At 40.4% G+C, this 15,818-nt stretch overlaps 1 protein-coding gene across 3 annotated transcripts in view; it reads right to left on the minus strand.

Moving 5' to 3' along the window:
* Positions 1 to 15,818, minus strand: part of EPS15L1 (epidermal growth factor receptor pathway substrate 15 like 1) — a 48,996-nt gene extending 33,178 nt beyond the window's left edge. For 2 of the 3 annotated variants that reach the window (XM_082297744.1, XM_082297743.1), the window contains exons 1-15: positions 15,766 to 15,818; positions 10,653 to 10,694; positions 10,345 to 10,434; positions 10,054 to 10,101; positions 9,300 to 9,395; positions 8,614 to 8,676; positions 7,683 to 7,808; positions 6,110 to 6,169; positions 5,535 to 5,771; positions 4,811 to 4,968; positions 4,205 to 4,361; positions 3,402 to 3,464; positions 1,797 to 1,882; positions 1,354 to 1,426; positions 659 to 820 (exon numbers count right to left, since the gene is read on the minus strand). In XM_082297744.1, the coding sequence (XP_082153870.1) occupies positions 659 to 820; positions 1,354 to 1,426; positions 1,797 to 1,882; positions 3,402 to 3,464; positions 4,205 to 4,361; positions 4,811 to 4,968; positions 5,535 to 5,771; positions 6,110 to 6,169; positions 7,683 to 7,808; positions 8,614 to 8,676; positions 9,300 to 9,395; positions 10,054 to 10,101; positions 10,345 to 10,434; positions 10,653 to 10,694; positions 15,766 to 15,795 (1,491 nt within the window). In that variant the 5' untranslated portion in view covers positions 15,796 to 15,818. The remainder of the gene's footprint in view (positions 1 to 658; positions 821 to 1,353; positions 1,427 to 1,796; positions 1,883 to 3,401; positions 3,465 to 4,204; positions 4,362 to 4,810; positions 4,969 to 5,534; positions 5,772 to 6,109; positions 6,170 to 7,682; positions 7,809 to 8,613; positions 8,677 to 9,299; positions 9,396 to 10,053; positions 10,102 to 10,344; positions 10,435 to 10,652; positions 10,695 to 15,765) is intronic. The other variant, XM_082297745.1, reaches the window with a different exon arrangement.

Genomic DNA, 15,818 nt, shown 5'->3' on the forward strand with positions numbered 1-15,818 from the left:
GACCCTTGGAGATCATCGGGTTCAACCTTTCATTTATGACCATTATGAAAGGTATTTAGGACAGCAGAATCCTTTCCTGGACCTCTGTATTTGTGTGGAAATGAAAAGAGGGAGGGAGGGAGGGAGGAAGGAATTCGGAAGGAATTCGGAAGGAAGGAAGGAAGGAAGGAATTCGGAAGGAATTCGGAAGGAAGGAAGGAAGGAAGGAAGGAAGGAAGGAAGGAAGGAAGGAAGGAAGGAAGGAAGGAAGGAAGGAAGGAAGGAAGGAAGGAAGGAAGGAATTCGGAAGGAATTCGGAAGGAAGGAATTCGGAAGGAAGGAAGGAAGGAAGGAAGGAAGGAATTCGGAAGGAAGGAAGGAAGGAAGGAAGGAATTCGGAAGGAAGGAAGGAAGGAAGGAAGGAAGGAAGGAATTCGGAAGGAATTCGGAAGGAAGGAATTCGGAAGGAATTCGGAAGGAATTCGGAAGGAATTCGGAAGGAATTTGGAAGGAAGGAATTCGGAAGGAATTCGGAATTCGGAATTCGGAATTCGGAAGGAAGGAAGGAAGGAAGGAAGGAAGGAAGGAAGGAAGGAAAGCTTATTCATTAAATAAATAGACTTTCCCACAACAGAAGAAGTAACACTCCTGAGCACGTCCAGAATTAACACACACTCACCACCTGTGTTTCTTCCTGGCATTTCTGCCTTACGTCATTCAGCATATCCTTCAGTTTGGCTTTCTGCTGGTCCATCTCATCCAGGCGGTCTTGGGCATCTTGTTTTTGAGCCTCCAGCTCTTGCAAGTTACTTGTTTCCCTATCTAAATCATTTTGCAGTTCCTGAAGAAAATTCCACAGTTTGGAACTCACATTTAGCTGTTGTCTTAAGGAAGGATCAGCCACAGACAAAGAACGTAGCAAAATTCAGAAGATTTTCTACATCATATAGGCTACACCCTGCACTGGCCTGTTTTGTTTCTGCAGGAACTTGTGTAAGACATCAGGAAATAAATCACTGCTCACAAGAAGGAAAAGGGACTGTGACACAGAGCACATGGCATTGAGTTATCCTCATTATCAAAACCAGTACTCTCCAAACAATGATTTCCTAAATTACGGTGTTAGTTAAACACTAACAAAAAAGACATTTCAAACTGTTCACATATACTAGGCTCATATTAGCCAACATCAGATGAAAACATTTCTGATGGAGAACACTAAAATAAAATTCTTTCTGTAAGTTAGAGGAAAATCCCAAGAAAGAAAGAACAACAGAAAGAATGATAGAACAACAGAAAGACAGAAAAAATGCTAAATTGCCATATATTACCTAGATTAAAATGAAAACCACTAATGATAAACAGAGTTTTTACCTGAACTTCATTGGTTTTCTGTCTGATTGATTCTTCCTTTTCCCTAATGTCCTGCTCCAGAGAATATTTTTCTCTGTCAGACAAAAAAGAAAATGTATTTGTGATTAGTTAAATAATATAACACATGTGCAAAAATCCATTAAATATTATTCCGGAAACACCACGCAGCCAAAAACGCCAGCCTGTATTCTCATGTATTCTGTAAAGGAGAAAAGGTGCATATGTATCAATTATGCTTTGAAAAATACCATCTTGTGCCCATCATCAGTCTTCTGAAGTCACCTGACAGACCTGTAGGGTATCACTTGGAAATTCATCACCGGTTACAGCAACAAATAATGACAAAATTACTAGAAGAAAATAGAAGTAACTGACACATCTGTACTATAGACTTATTTTGTTACTCTACACCAAGATTTTGTTAAACAGTCCACAACTATTACCTCTGCAGCTGTGCAATTTCTTGACTAATATCGTCCAGTTCCTTCACTCCTGTAAATTCTCCTGATCCAACAGAACTTGCACTATCCTGTTAAGAATGAAACAATCTATTAAAATGTCAAGTTGTAACAGAAGCTCTTCCTTTTAACAAAGGCTGAGGACAGAGGTGGGATACAAAATCCTCATTATTTGCGTTTTCAAAATTCTATGAGAGGCATCAAATTATTCTGCAACAAGCAGGGAACATGCCACACAATTCTACCTGTGAGACAGGAGAATTTTTAACAAGCCTGTTTAATAGACAGGACAGTTGAACACACAGCAATGAAAGGACAGGCACAATGCCAACAAGGAAATTGCAGACTACATCAGAATTAAAATTCAAAACGTAACACTCAGTTCTGCTATAGTCAAGAGTAAATTTTCCAGGGGACTTAACAAAATCAGATTGTAATTTCAGTCTTCTTAAGCCCTGCCACAAATTAATGGCAATTTCTGCAATTATACCCCATTTCCTGTAGGTTGTTTCTACATTCATTCAGGTGTAGATCAGGGAAGATGCAGAGGGCATCCCTTGCCTTCTAGATAAGACCATCACTAGCAGAAGTTAAGAAAGGATGTCAGCATTAGGTACAAAATTGGTTGTTATTATAAAAAGGATTGCTCTTCGAAAAAAATAAAACCACCACAACTGAGCAAAAACTGCAGCACTGAACTCACTGCTAGTATGACAAACCAAGAGACCTAAAACTTTTATATAGCATTTTAAAAAGAAGAATGCAGAGTTTGCTTGCGTCGCTCACTTTGAGACCGCTGTGATAACCACAGAAAGCTTGGCTTTATTAAATATTAAAAAACAAACAAGAACCCAACAAACAAGCCAAGACCAGCAGAGTAAGATGTAACGTTTTTGTAGAAACAATAGGTGAATACACAATTCAAATAATTTAATTAAGTCCTCACTTTTGGGGGATCATTTTTTTGGTAATACGCCATTAAATAATCACAAATAACAACAACAATACAGACTAATTCTTCAAGGTAGCAAATCAAAAATCACTTTTATACTCTCAGGCCAGATACAGATTTGCTGGGAGACCTGTACTGAATGCAGGACACGATCACAGCCGGGTGTCACCCAACATGACTACGAAATAAGTTCAATGGAGCTGCTGCAGCAGTTAGGGTAAGAGTCACTTAACTGAGCTCACAGTAGCATATAGTTTATTTTATCTTACGCTCAGCTAAATACATACCACATGGAAAAAAAATTGAAATTAACTGAAAACAGTGGGAAGCTTAAAGCTCTCACACCAAGATGTATTTACTGCTCACAGATGCAGAGAACTAGTCCAGTAATAATTCCGACAGCACAGAGCTGCCTGTCCCAGGAACTCCCTGCCAGATCAATACATCTCCAGTTGCTGAAGGAAGGAACATCACCAGGTTGGCAGCCGGTGCTGGGCACTTCACATTGCTGTGGCATTATCACCATGCACAGAACCCGAGAGCAGAGACAGGCAAAGGTGTAGAAAGAAACACTTTTTTTGAAGTTACAAGAAGCATACATCAGAAATGTCATTCCTTTGGACACCGCAATTACTCACACGCCGCATTTCTGTTAGTGCTGAGATCTCAGTTCCTACAGGGGTCAAGTAACCTGATAGAGTCTATAGGAAAAGGATATAGGAAAAACCTTAGGAGGACCACAGCAACAGCAATAATTAAAATATATTTAGAGTTCCAAAGGTTTCTGGTTAGGGAAAGCAAAAAAAAAGTAAAGAAAAATACATCATAATTTATAGAAAAGGCGAATGTATTGACATGACAGAAGTATTTCTTTTTTCAGTTTCAGAAATGCACTGACATGCTATCAAGGACAGGAACAAAGCAGGGTCAGCAAAAGATCAGATACTACAGTAAAGTGGTATTAGCAGTGATGGATACAGGAGTGTGGACAGGCATGCTACAAAAGATGAGTCCCAGAAACTAGGAAGTCATCACTCCTCATTTAGCCATTAAAAGATTTTGTTTTCATGGGAGGAATTTGGTGCTGATCACAGTCAGGGATAGGCTGCTCGACCAGTTTTTAATATTTGCTGTTACAAGTTCCCTGACTCAACCTTCTCTACGACAAAGGATTATTTTTTATGCTAGATTTTTTTTCAGCATTATTACTCCGTGGTTTATGGAATATTTTGCTGCTTTTTTCTTTACTTACTGTCTTGGTTGTTAAAAATTTAGCTATATTTTCAAATGTTAGTAGAATTTTGTAAGAGGAGGTAAGAAAAAATACTGGCAATTCTTTATCATAACACTTAAAAAAAACCCCATACAAAATTCACCCTCAAAGCCCATCACTTTTAAAGCACATAAGTTCAGTGTTACCTACGACAAATCACTGACTTACCTGGATGGGTGTGTTCCTCTCTGTGGGAGGGATCATATCTGGAGATAACACTTGTGGAGGATCAATCCCTTTGCTGACCTTCTGCTGAATGAGATACATGGCGAGTGCAAACTGGTCTTTGCTGAGCTTTCCAATCTGTCTCGTGTCTGCCAAAGCCCTGATAAAAAACAAATGATACTTACGAACAAGAAAATCTTATTTCTGCTCTACCAAAAAGCCTGAAATACGCATATATGGGTCATTTCCTTTCGGTTCATCCTCATCAGAGTTTACTTATTCTAGCTGGGGTTCTATTAAACAGTGCAGTATTTTATTACGCATATTTAATTGAATAGTGTTACTCTGAGAAAATATTTACAGCACTAGAACTTCAAAACACAATCACAACTCACAGACTGACCTATTGCCCTCCCTCCCAGAAAAGCAAAGGGAGTATTTATGTCTCCTTTAATTTTCCACATAGCCCACATGTTGCAGTATGCGGACAAGTAAAACAGGGTGGGGTTTTTTGTTTGTTTCTGGGTTTTTTTCATGTTAGGATCACATTCTGAATCTGAGTTCCCAGATCAGCAAGTTACAAAAACACAGCTAGTAGGGATTTCTTACCATATATGCGCTAGGAGATTCTGAGACAGACCTGAATGCATAAAAATGTCCTTTACTTCTTGGCCACTCACAAACCCATCCATGTCTGTGTCTGTTTTTAAGAAAATTTCATCGTACCGCACTTTTTCAGACATTGGTACCACCCAATTCACAGCTGGCTGCAAAACAAAATTCGGTATTTCAAAGGAAGAGAAACAGTCTTTATGAACACACTGAGTGTATACGACACTATCCGGAGCCGGAGGTGCTGAACATCTTGCATACTCCAGTCTGACTGGTAAATAAGTATTTTCACTGCATGTTTTAACTTCACACTTTTTATCTGAATAAAAACACTGATAAACAGCTATTCATCAGTTGAAAAGCATTAATTCTTTGGAAATACAAACCCAACTAGGCATATAAAGTCCTCACACTAATAACAGGAGATTTAGAAGTAGATTAATGATTTCTTCGGTTTTAAAGCAGATACACAAACAAAACCTATGGTTTCACTTTCTACATAAAGTGAAAATTCCCCCTTAAGATTTGCTACCTCGTGGTCACCAATTAAAATTCACTTGATGTTCTTCCGTTCTTCCAAGTCTGACCACTCTCATTTCGCCCGTTCCACGCAAATCACCCAAATTCAAGTGCTCATGAGGCAGAAATCAAAAAGCAGATTTATTTTTCCTACAGCTTACAAATACACAAAATTACAAAAATAAGAAAGAAAGACGTGTACCTGCGCTTGTTTGATGCTGTGCTTGGGAGACAAGCTCCCTGTACTGTTCAGACTGTTGACACTGCCGTGGGATGGCGTGGAACGCAGGCTGTCTTTTGGTGGAGGACTTGCAGGGAGAACAGGAACTGCACCAGGAAAGACCGGTGTCTTCTTTCTTTTAGAAGGTGGTATGAGAGAAGGGGGCAATTGTGAAGGAACTGACTCTTTCTCAAGAGCTCTATAAACCAAATGCATTGCCTGCAAAGGCAAGAAGGTCAGATAACATTCAAAATTATTAGAAAAAGCAACAAGATCTTCCCGTGTAAGTCATTTACATATTAGTAAAACAAAGACAGTTAGATTAGAGATGTAAACCAGAGCAAATAATTTTGAATGTAATTCCAACAAGTTTAATCTTGACACGGACAAGAGTCAGTGGATGGATTTGAGGAAGGTCATTTAACAGCTCCATGTGAACAGGTTAGATTAGAATAGTTGACTGGAGCACAGAAAGCTGCAAAGCTCTTGAGAAAAAAATGAGCTATTTGCTTTGGCAGACAGACTAGGCTGTGAATTGAGAATTTAAAGCAACCTACCACAGCAAATTCATCCTTGTCCAGGTGACCATCTTTATCAATATCACTGAGATCCCAGACCTACAGCAATTAAGATTAAAAATGATTTGCAGAGCAAGCTACATTTTATGTATTCATCATATTAACATGCCCCCTGAAGACTCCTAATAGATTTTGGTGAAGATCATATTAGTTATATTACCTATCTAAACATTCTCTGATGAAAGAGATTGGATTAGAGTTTTCCGGCCACATGAATCAACACTGGCTCTAACAAATTCTGGCTGCAACACAGGCAGGTTTTTCATCTTTCTATGATGCAATTATGGAGTCATCAAGCTGACTAAAAGCATTCAGAGGTGGCTTTCAGAACTGCCCCAAGGGTGTGGGCTAGCAGATCATTCAAATTCCTCATAAGAAAGTTCAATAGAAAGAGTCAATACATTTCTAACTCCTATTCCATTCCTACATGATGAGTGTTTTCTACTAACAACTAAAACTATGCGCAGCTTCCTCTGGCCCCCTGAATTTCCCGTGGGAGAGAATTTAAGCATTTATCAACTTTAGTTCATTATTAGGCCAGGCACAGCCAATGAAACTTGCAGAAGATTTAGAGAGATACAAAACTTTGTGAACTCCAACACAGCACTGTTTAATCATCAATATGACTTGGAGATAATGGAGTGCACAAAAAGCCAAGACCCGAGGCTCAGTTGTGAGAACTCTGCTTTATCATTGCACCCTTGGCAAATTTAAGCTCCTCGATTAGTCCTTTGCCCATTTCCTCAGTCCCTTACCTTGTCCACAAATTTTTTTGGAAGAGGTAATAGCCTCCTGAATTTCCATTGTGGCAAGAACAATATAAAATCCAAAGTCTTTCAAAGACTTCGCAATACTCAAGTACAGATTTAAAACAAATCTTACTTAGATTTTTTTTTAGATAATACAGAGCAAGAGGCAGTTCTTCCTGAAGAGATAAAAGTAGGTAATGCAGATACAGCTCTTACACAGAGTATACTCATTCTCAGAAATATCAATATGCAAAGCATTAAAGAATGTGTTTTTAATGGAGGCAGAAAAATATTTAAGGTCTGCTTCCCTTGCAAATATGCAATGGATGCACTAAACTCAGACCTTGGAAGTATTTATGAAATGAAAGAAAAAAACCAACGTGACAATTTAGCAGCTACAATAAAAGGAGGATGTTTTAAGGTATTCTCCTGTACAAACAGGGGATGGATTTAATGGTATGTCTAATAACTGATACTTGTAAAAATGACAAAACAGAGGAATCTAATGTTGTAACAGCTATTACAGTTTAGGAAAGCCTTTCCTTGGTTTTAAACAACCAAAATCAAATTTCCAGCTCTTAAACGAATAGAGAAAATAAAGCCAATCTACTCTAGGGCCGAAATTACTACACTTATTCTTATTTCTAAGTGGAAGACTTCAGAGTCTTAATGTTCCTGCTTTATAGCATGCACACAATGCAAAATCTCAGCCAAAACCTGATCTATGTTGATAAATTACATTTTTAACATTGCAACTATGAGAAGCTAAACAGAGACTAGCTGAATCTTAACAGCTTACTTACCCTTCCTAGGATATCAAGAGGTAGCTTTGAATTCATCAGTACTGGTTTTACTTTGTCTCCTGAAAGTAAACCATTTACTGGCAAAAGGCTTTCAAAAATACCATCAAACTTTGCTTTTTCTTCCACCTAGTTGGTAAGAAATAGTCTGAATAAGTAAAAAAGTGTATCTGTGTGAGTACTGAAAATGAGATCTTGCAAGAAATTAAGACTGGTCCATAATGTACTCATCCTAAATTTCCAAGCTTTCTTGCAAGTGCCACTGTGCTGTATTTAAATGTAAACCCATAGAGAAAGCTTTGAAATTAAGCTCCTAAAATCTAAGGTTATGACAGCTGACCATGCAGCAGACAAGGTGTGCTTCTGCATTTTGATAAACTCTGCAGAACTAAAATGTATTCTTCCCACTTTAAAGTACATGTAACTACAAGTATTTTTATTAAATTTCTACATTTTGGAAATGTTTGCATTTGAAAATTACTTAAATATAAATATCCCCATATATGCACCAAAAGTTATTTTTTCCAAACAATATATATTGCTTGTATCATTGAATACTAATTAGAACATAGGAACTCAAGCTTTAAATTAATACTTCAGACTGGATGTGGTGAAATACTTTGCTGTTCCCAGTGGGGTTCCTTTATACAAACAAAGTGCCTAATTGTAGAACTCTGGAAGAAATCCAGGCAGAAGATTAAAATTCACTGTCTTAAAAACATCACACCAGTGCTTGTCAAACAGTTGTTTAATACTCATTGCACATGTAAAGCTACACCTCCGTGTTCTCTGTTGTGCACAAGTTTGCACAGAAAGGGATGACTTCTGAAATGGGAAATACATCTGATACAAAATTCTCTCACTGGGAAAATTACACACAAGAAAAATATTTACTTCTAAAAAATGGATGGAATGTGTTCTCTTTTACACTTACCCTTACGGCCCAGTGAGTCTCTGTTGAGGGTGGTGTGATCAGCAAAGGACTGCTAGTGTCATGCTAAAAATTAGAAAATTTTTTATTTTTATATATATAAATATATAAATACACACGCTTCTGTCCCTAATACTTACTAACTGCATTAATTTAGAGATGGTTATAGACATGAAGCTTAACTACACTGAGGAAAATAGGCTGCACGTGTACCCAAATACAAGTCACACTCATTTTATAGCATTACAGCACTTGGGTAAGGACATTCAGTAGGCACATTCTGTTTGTACCCAAACACAGAACCAACACAAGCCAAAGAGGTTCTGCAGCAGCTACTGCAGGGCAAAGCCACAGCTGCGACTTTTACTACCCGCTCCTGTTGACCCAGCCCCAAAATAATCTTTTTTTCTTTCCTTTTTTTTCATAAATTCAGAGTTTAGCCACATCAGCTTCCTGACCAAGTTGACCAGACTTAAACTTGCACTGGTTTTGCAGTCCAGGAAGGGGCCGGTTTCCTGTCACTCGGGATGACAAGACTGTGGCAGCCCTGGCTGCTGTGTCCTAAGGAACTGTTTGACAGCAGCCTGAAGCCCCAGAACCATGACATTTATGAAATGGAATTCCAATGTTCCAACTGAAGCCTTAGTTCTCACATAACACATACCTGCATTTAAGTGGATATTACTTACAAATTTAGGAGGTGGCACAGTCAAATTCAGACTGCTCAGGTTGACATCGTGGCCATTCTGTGCACATGCTACGAGGCGCAACGCAACATAGAAACCCTACAAACAATTGCATTGTCTGTTAAAAACCAGTTCAAATCACAAAAAATAACCTGCTTATGATTTTTACTAACACTGTACATGTGCAACTCAGTAAAAAAAACCCCAAGATGTACAGCCCCATAATGACAACTACCCCTTTGCTTTTAAAGATGAGTCAGGAAAATTTTTACAGTAACAAGAAACAAAGAGCAGAAAATTGGAAGTTAGTTTTTATGAAGAACTCTCCTCAACAATTTAACAATTTTTCTTAAAAACTAGTAATGTTTTGAAAGAGTTTATCTGTATCTACAAGTAACTTGCTATTTGATATTCCAAGCCAGTTTTAATAAAAATGCTAGAGTTTTTTACCCAAGAGAGTCTTCTAAAACACAATCATACTTTGCATTTGTGACTCGATGACTGTGTATCTGCATAGCACACACACTGATTATTTACAAAACAAAAGAGATACAGAAAATTAGAACCAAACTTCTCCTGCAGCCTCACTGAGTAGTACACTTGGATATGAGCAGTGCTGGGGAAAAAAACTCATCTTGTAAACAAAAACTCAACCCAGAAAAAGTTAACAATAACTACTTGTGGTACCAGGGTTTGATTGAAACAAGGCTAATCTAGGAAAGGTAATACAGGAAGTCTACATGAACATTTCATTTACCTGTTTATCTAAGTATCCTTTACCCTCTGGGTCAGCCAAATCCCATATCTGTGCAGACACAAAATAAAAGCCATTGTGAATTTCAAATAAAATTTAACTCGGCTCAACAGTTCCTACTGTATGTCTTCTTAAAGTGTTCATTCAGCTTTCAAATTATGACATACAATGCTACTGAATTGTCAAGTTAAAAACAAAAATGTTACACAAAAGACAATTTTTCTTTTTAAATTTTTCCTTTCACTTAAAAAAGTGTACAGACAATTACTGCATTATCCAAATCCTTCAACTTACTTTTCCAAGGACAATATCAGAGAGACCTGATTTTTTAAGAAACAGCGCAGCTTCGCTTGCCCCAACTCTCCCTGTGTATGTTGGATCTACCTGAAGGAGAAAAATTAACATTTAATTGAAACACAACTGCTGTGAAAGCAAATTTAAGAAATGCAATGTCTCTCGCCCCTAGGTCAAAAGGAGTTACACAAACTGCATCACCACTCAGAATTCACACAGGTTTAGCACTGCAATGGGGAAAAGAAAGAGAAGGAAATCTTGGGGAAGAAGAAATTGCACTTTATTTTTACTTTTTTTTAAGAACATACCTGTTTGTAGTAAGTTTCATATATTGGATTCCCGGTAGAAAACTGAAACAGAAGTAAGAAAACGTAATAAATAACCATCAGAACTGACAGGAAAAGAAACGTAGCACTTTGTGTGTTACTTCTATCAAACACCTAAAAACAGTGTGTTAATTTGCTGTGTTACAAACTGGACACTTGAAATTTAAGTGTGGATAACAGTGATCCACCAAGACCACAGGCTACTGTCACCTCTTAGAACTTCTCATTCATCAGGATTCCTACCTCTCCTCATACTTTTACTTAATGACACTACAAAGTAATAAGGTTTTGAAGAACAGCTTCAAATTATTTGCCCAAGTATTTCAGGTTATCAGTATGAGAACTACTGATAACAAAGGCCCAGCTTTCAACACAATGCTGACCTGACTGCCTCCTGCACTGTATACATCCTTACAGAGTATTTTCAGCAGACAATTATACACACACACACCCCCCGAGCCCTGTGCCTGTGTTAACACATTTTCAGGACTAGGATCTTAAACTGAAATAGACTTTAAAAAGAAAAAAAAAAAAGAAAAAAAAGAATGAACGGCAAATTAACAACTCTCACAATTTCCTGATGGCGCCGTTGGAGGATTTCAACTTGGTGTAATGACTGCATTGCACGAAAGCTGCAGACCCAAGGGAAGCCCTGACTTTTCAGTGTACTAAACAAGCAGATCCCGGTCCCTCCTGCTGACATTCCAAGCAGATGGGAACTGGAATGCCAAAAGATGCAGAAGCCCCAAAACCCATCTTCTCACTCGCCTCCTCCAATTGCCACGTGAGCTCTAGCCCTGTGCAGGTTATCCTCCACACTGTTCTCCTCAGCCTCAATGCCAACAGCAAAACCAATCCAGTCAAAAACAGGTCAGTCCTTAGACCACTCAGAGGCCTTAAACAGAAAGCAACAAAACAACCCAATAAACAGTTTAAGAGCGAGATGCAGAGATGTCACAAAACCTGCCTGGGATAACCACTCCCCACCTCCAGGACAGCAGTCAGACACCTGAAAAGGAGTATTTCACACTAAGTTCCATCACTACTGTGTCCCCTCCCAAATGTCATCTTCTTCCTTGTCATCGTCATGGATCTCCAGATGTTCTGCCTACTCTGAGAGGAAGGAAGGCAGGAACAAGATGAAAGAAAAGACCAATCAAGAACATGAAAATTTTAGTTTATGCCAAGAAAACCTTCCCGTGAGTTTACAATAAACGTGCCAAATCTTCATTTAAGGAGCGATCCATAACAACTAAGTTCTCTGAACCGAGCACAAGCAAACACTGACTCTCTGAGGATTGTAGCTCTATTTGAATAGAAAAATCGGGCATTTTCAGAACAGTTTCCTAAGCATCTTAAATGTACTTCACTTATATCCATCAGCAAAACAAGCTGCTGCATTTTCCAACATCAGCCCCCTCTGGAAGCTCTCGCTCCTCCTGATGGCGGACAGGATTTCCGAAGAATGCTGCAACCGTAACTCATTAATCCGACTATTCTTTTTGCTGGCATGTAAATGATCAGCACATATAAGCATTGCATTCCTGTCCAAGCAGGAAACACATCATTCAGAGAAAAGGTGGAAGTAGGAAATAGTCTGTTCCACTCTGAATAAAACCCAGCATGTTTTTAGCCAACTATCACCAAACTATGCACCCCTTGTTTAATCAGAAAGCTCCGACAAGAGAGTCAACCACCAACTACGAGCTCCTCTAATGCTCTCCCGACGCGGTAAGCGACCTAGAGCATGTAGAGACTGGATTCGTACCAAGATACAGAGCAAACCACTCCAGCAGCAGGACTGAATGATCTCATCCCATCACCAGACATTCCTGTCACCCTCGTTTGATATCGTCAGCCATGACGTGGAGCTGACTTACCTGGCAGACACGGCAGGAAGCCAGGGTGATGTGCTTCAATGCTGTGAAGTTTCTTCTACAGCAAATTATTCACCCAAGTGCTGCTGGAAAGCACTTCAGGATCAATTCTCTACTTGCGGAATTTTACAAAGATTCAGTCTCTCTGACCGATTTACCTAAATGATTACACCTCTGTGATGAAGCAGACCAGACAAAATGGGTTCAAGTGATAAAAATAGCACAGCTCTCTATATACCCATCACCACATGCCATGACATCACTATCATTCAAGAGGATTCTGTAATTTGGCGACACCTGCTGATGAAAGACCTACCCAAGACTGTCAACGCTGGCAGAGACAAAAATTTTGAAGAGCCCACAGCTGATGATGTCAAAGCATAACCTGTTAGAGAGGTTCAGTTTGATTAACAGTTTACCCACCTCATGGTTCCTATGCCTGCTCTATACTCCCCAAAACATCACCTCTGACCAATATTTTAGACCACCTCCCAAACAGACCCTTCAGAGCCCTAGTGTCTTGCTGTTCAATCTCCAAGTTGATTTCCTGTTCAGAAGTTCAAGTCTTGGGCCTGCACAGTGACAGCAGATCCGTACACTGCGTTTGTGGTACGCAGTGCACACGCACAGATACCGCTCCGAGTCCCTTACTGCAGGCCTGGGAAAAAGGCAGGAGTAAGCTCCTGCCGCCAGAACAATTCATACATCCAGTTCTCTTTCCTGAGGTCATCTCAGGGTCACAAAGAGCTCTGGATCACATTCATTATTTTCCTTGGTGTCCCTTCTCTTTAAAAATTTTCTTTCAGCCCTGCTAGCCATACCATAGGAGAGCTGAAAACAGGGAGTGTAAAAGACAAAAAAAAAAAAGATGTTCACAAAGACAAGAGCCAAAAGAAGGTTGCTGCTGCCCCAAAATGAGTGCCTTTGCCCTTACGTTACCTGACAAGTATCCTGAGTTGTCTTAGAAGATTGAGCTACAAAAGGCTCTGCACTGTCCCAATACCTCTAACATAACTCTCCAGAACCTGTTGAAGCTGTAGGATGAACAGGCTTTGCACAGCGGAAAGACCACATAAAATGTAAGAAAATAAACTTATTGAAGGTAAACAACTGAAACCAAATTGAACTCCAAGAACTGATTTCACAGGCTTGCTCTTCAACTAGGTTTATACATACCCAGGTGAAACAAAGACAGACGAATGTTAAATACGAATAATACAGAATCATAGAATCACAGAATCCCAGAAGGGTCTGTGTTGGAAGGGACCTTAAAGATCATTTTGTTCCACCCCCTGCCATGGGCAGGGACACCTTCCACTAGACCAGGTGGCTCCCAGCACCATCCAACCTGGCCTTGGACACTGCCAGGGATGGGGCAGCCACAGCTGCTCTGGGCAACCTGTGCCAGGGCCTCATCACCCTCAAAGGAAAGAATTTCTTCCTAAAATGATTATTATAATAAATGATTAATGATCAAATATGATCAAACATTTTAAGCTGCTCGAATTACCCATGCTGTTTGCAGCTCTTAATATGTTGGTATCAATGTTCTTACTTTATATCTTTCTGAATGGACATGCCTCAACATTATAGCACATGTACCCTCTCCTATTCTAATTCCATTCCTGGCATTTACTCTAAGTACACATCTCCTTAGTAATCACAAAACAGAGGCTATTAAAAGAGGAAGTTTATTACTTTAAGAGAAATTCTGTTTACTGCCCTGATTACAGCTAGATTACTCTTGACAGTTCAATGTAGGAAAACAAGCTTTCAAACTACAATGCTTCCACTGAATTACTTGGAAAATACTAGAAAAATAACTGGTATGTTTACAGAATGTGGTCCTTTATCCCCTAAACACAACATTTTTTATCAAAAGGAATACCATTGATTCCAGTCTCTCAAATAGCAACGGGAATTTAAACAACAGAGAAACTGCATTTCTAGAGTAAATACTTGATAATTATTTGATTTTTACCAATGCACTATAGAGGTTTCACAACTATTTCACATCCAGAGTTTATTTGACTTACATATTTTGCACCACATTAGTCACTTGAAAATTTTTGATAACAGTTTGTGTGCACACGGATGTTTTCAGATGTTTCTGAATATGTCCACTTAATCAAACCAATGTTAATCAGGACTCCTGCTATTCAGAAGCTAAACAGCAATACATGTTCTTACTAAGACACACAGCAAGTTATGTTATCCAAGCACCACGTAAGTCCACTGAGAAATTTTTACAGTATCGCATCTCAAAGATCATTACCAAAAGTAAATCGATATATTTAAATAATCTGAACTACTAATAGGAGTCATTCTGAATTCTTGACTGGCCTAGGCACAGCGTAGAAAATAGTTTTAATTTCAAGGCATTGAGGGTAGTGGGGTGGTGATACTTTTCTTTTGCTTTAAAGCAAATAAGTAAACCGATTCTCTTCACAGGGCTATGGAAAAAAATAAACCGCGGTCACACTGCTTAGGCTTGAATTATTTGGGTGAGAAATCAATCAAAAAACTTGTAACAACAGAAATCAACCCAGGGATCCCAAGCATTCAACCAGAGCTGGAAACAGCCTCTCCCAAGGGTCAGGGATATGTGCCGTGTCCCCTGCCCTGCAGAGAAGCTCATCCTCCTCCTGACAGTCGACCACCTCCCGCTCATCCCTCAGCCCCTTCCCGGTGTCCCCGCGCTACGGCCGCGCTCCTCACGCACGTCCTAAACACCACACACAGTCACGACACCCGGTCACAACAGTGCAGCAGCCCCAGGCGGCATCAACCCCCCCGGTAAAAACAGGAAAACGGGGTGACGTGCGGAGCCCCAGCCCTTGCCTTGAAAGCCCCGGCCCGCGGTAATCCCGGCGGCTCGGGGTGGGGAAGCGCCAGGAGACCCTCAGCCCCTCCCCAAGGACGCAGCTCCAGGGCCTCCAGGAGGGGAGGGCGCCGGCGCAGCTTGGGGTCCCCCAGCAGCGGCCGCCCCGGCCCCGGGGCACGGCGGGGGCCACTCGCCGCCCTTGCCCCGCCCGGATCCTGCTCTCCGCCGCGCCCCGACCCTCATTCCCCGCGGGCCGAGCCGCTCCCGGCACAGGGCCTGTACTCAGCACCAATCCCGGCCCGGCTGCACCCGCCTACGTTGCAGCCCCGCTGCCGCTCCCGCGCCCGCCCGGTCGCCGATGCTGAGGGCCGCGCGTCCCCACGCAGCCCGGTACCTGCTGGCTGAGGGGGATGAGCGCCGCCATCTTCCTCCCGCTGGGTCGGGCCG

Source organism: Coloeus monedula, assembly GCF_965178545.1.
Source record: "Coloeus monedula genome assembly, chromosome: 27".
Lineage (NCBI taxonomy): Eukaryota > Metazoa > Chordata > Aves > Passeriformes > Corvidae > Coloeus > Coloeus monedula.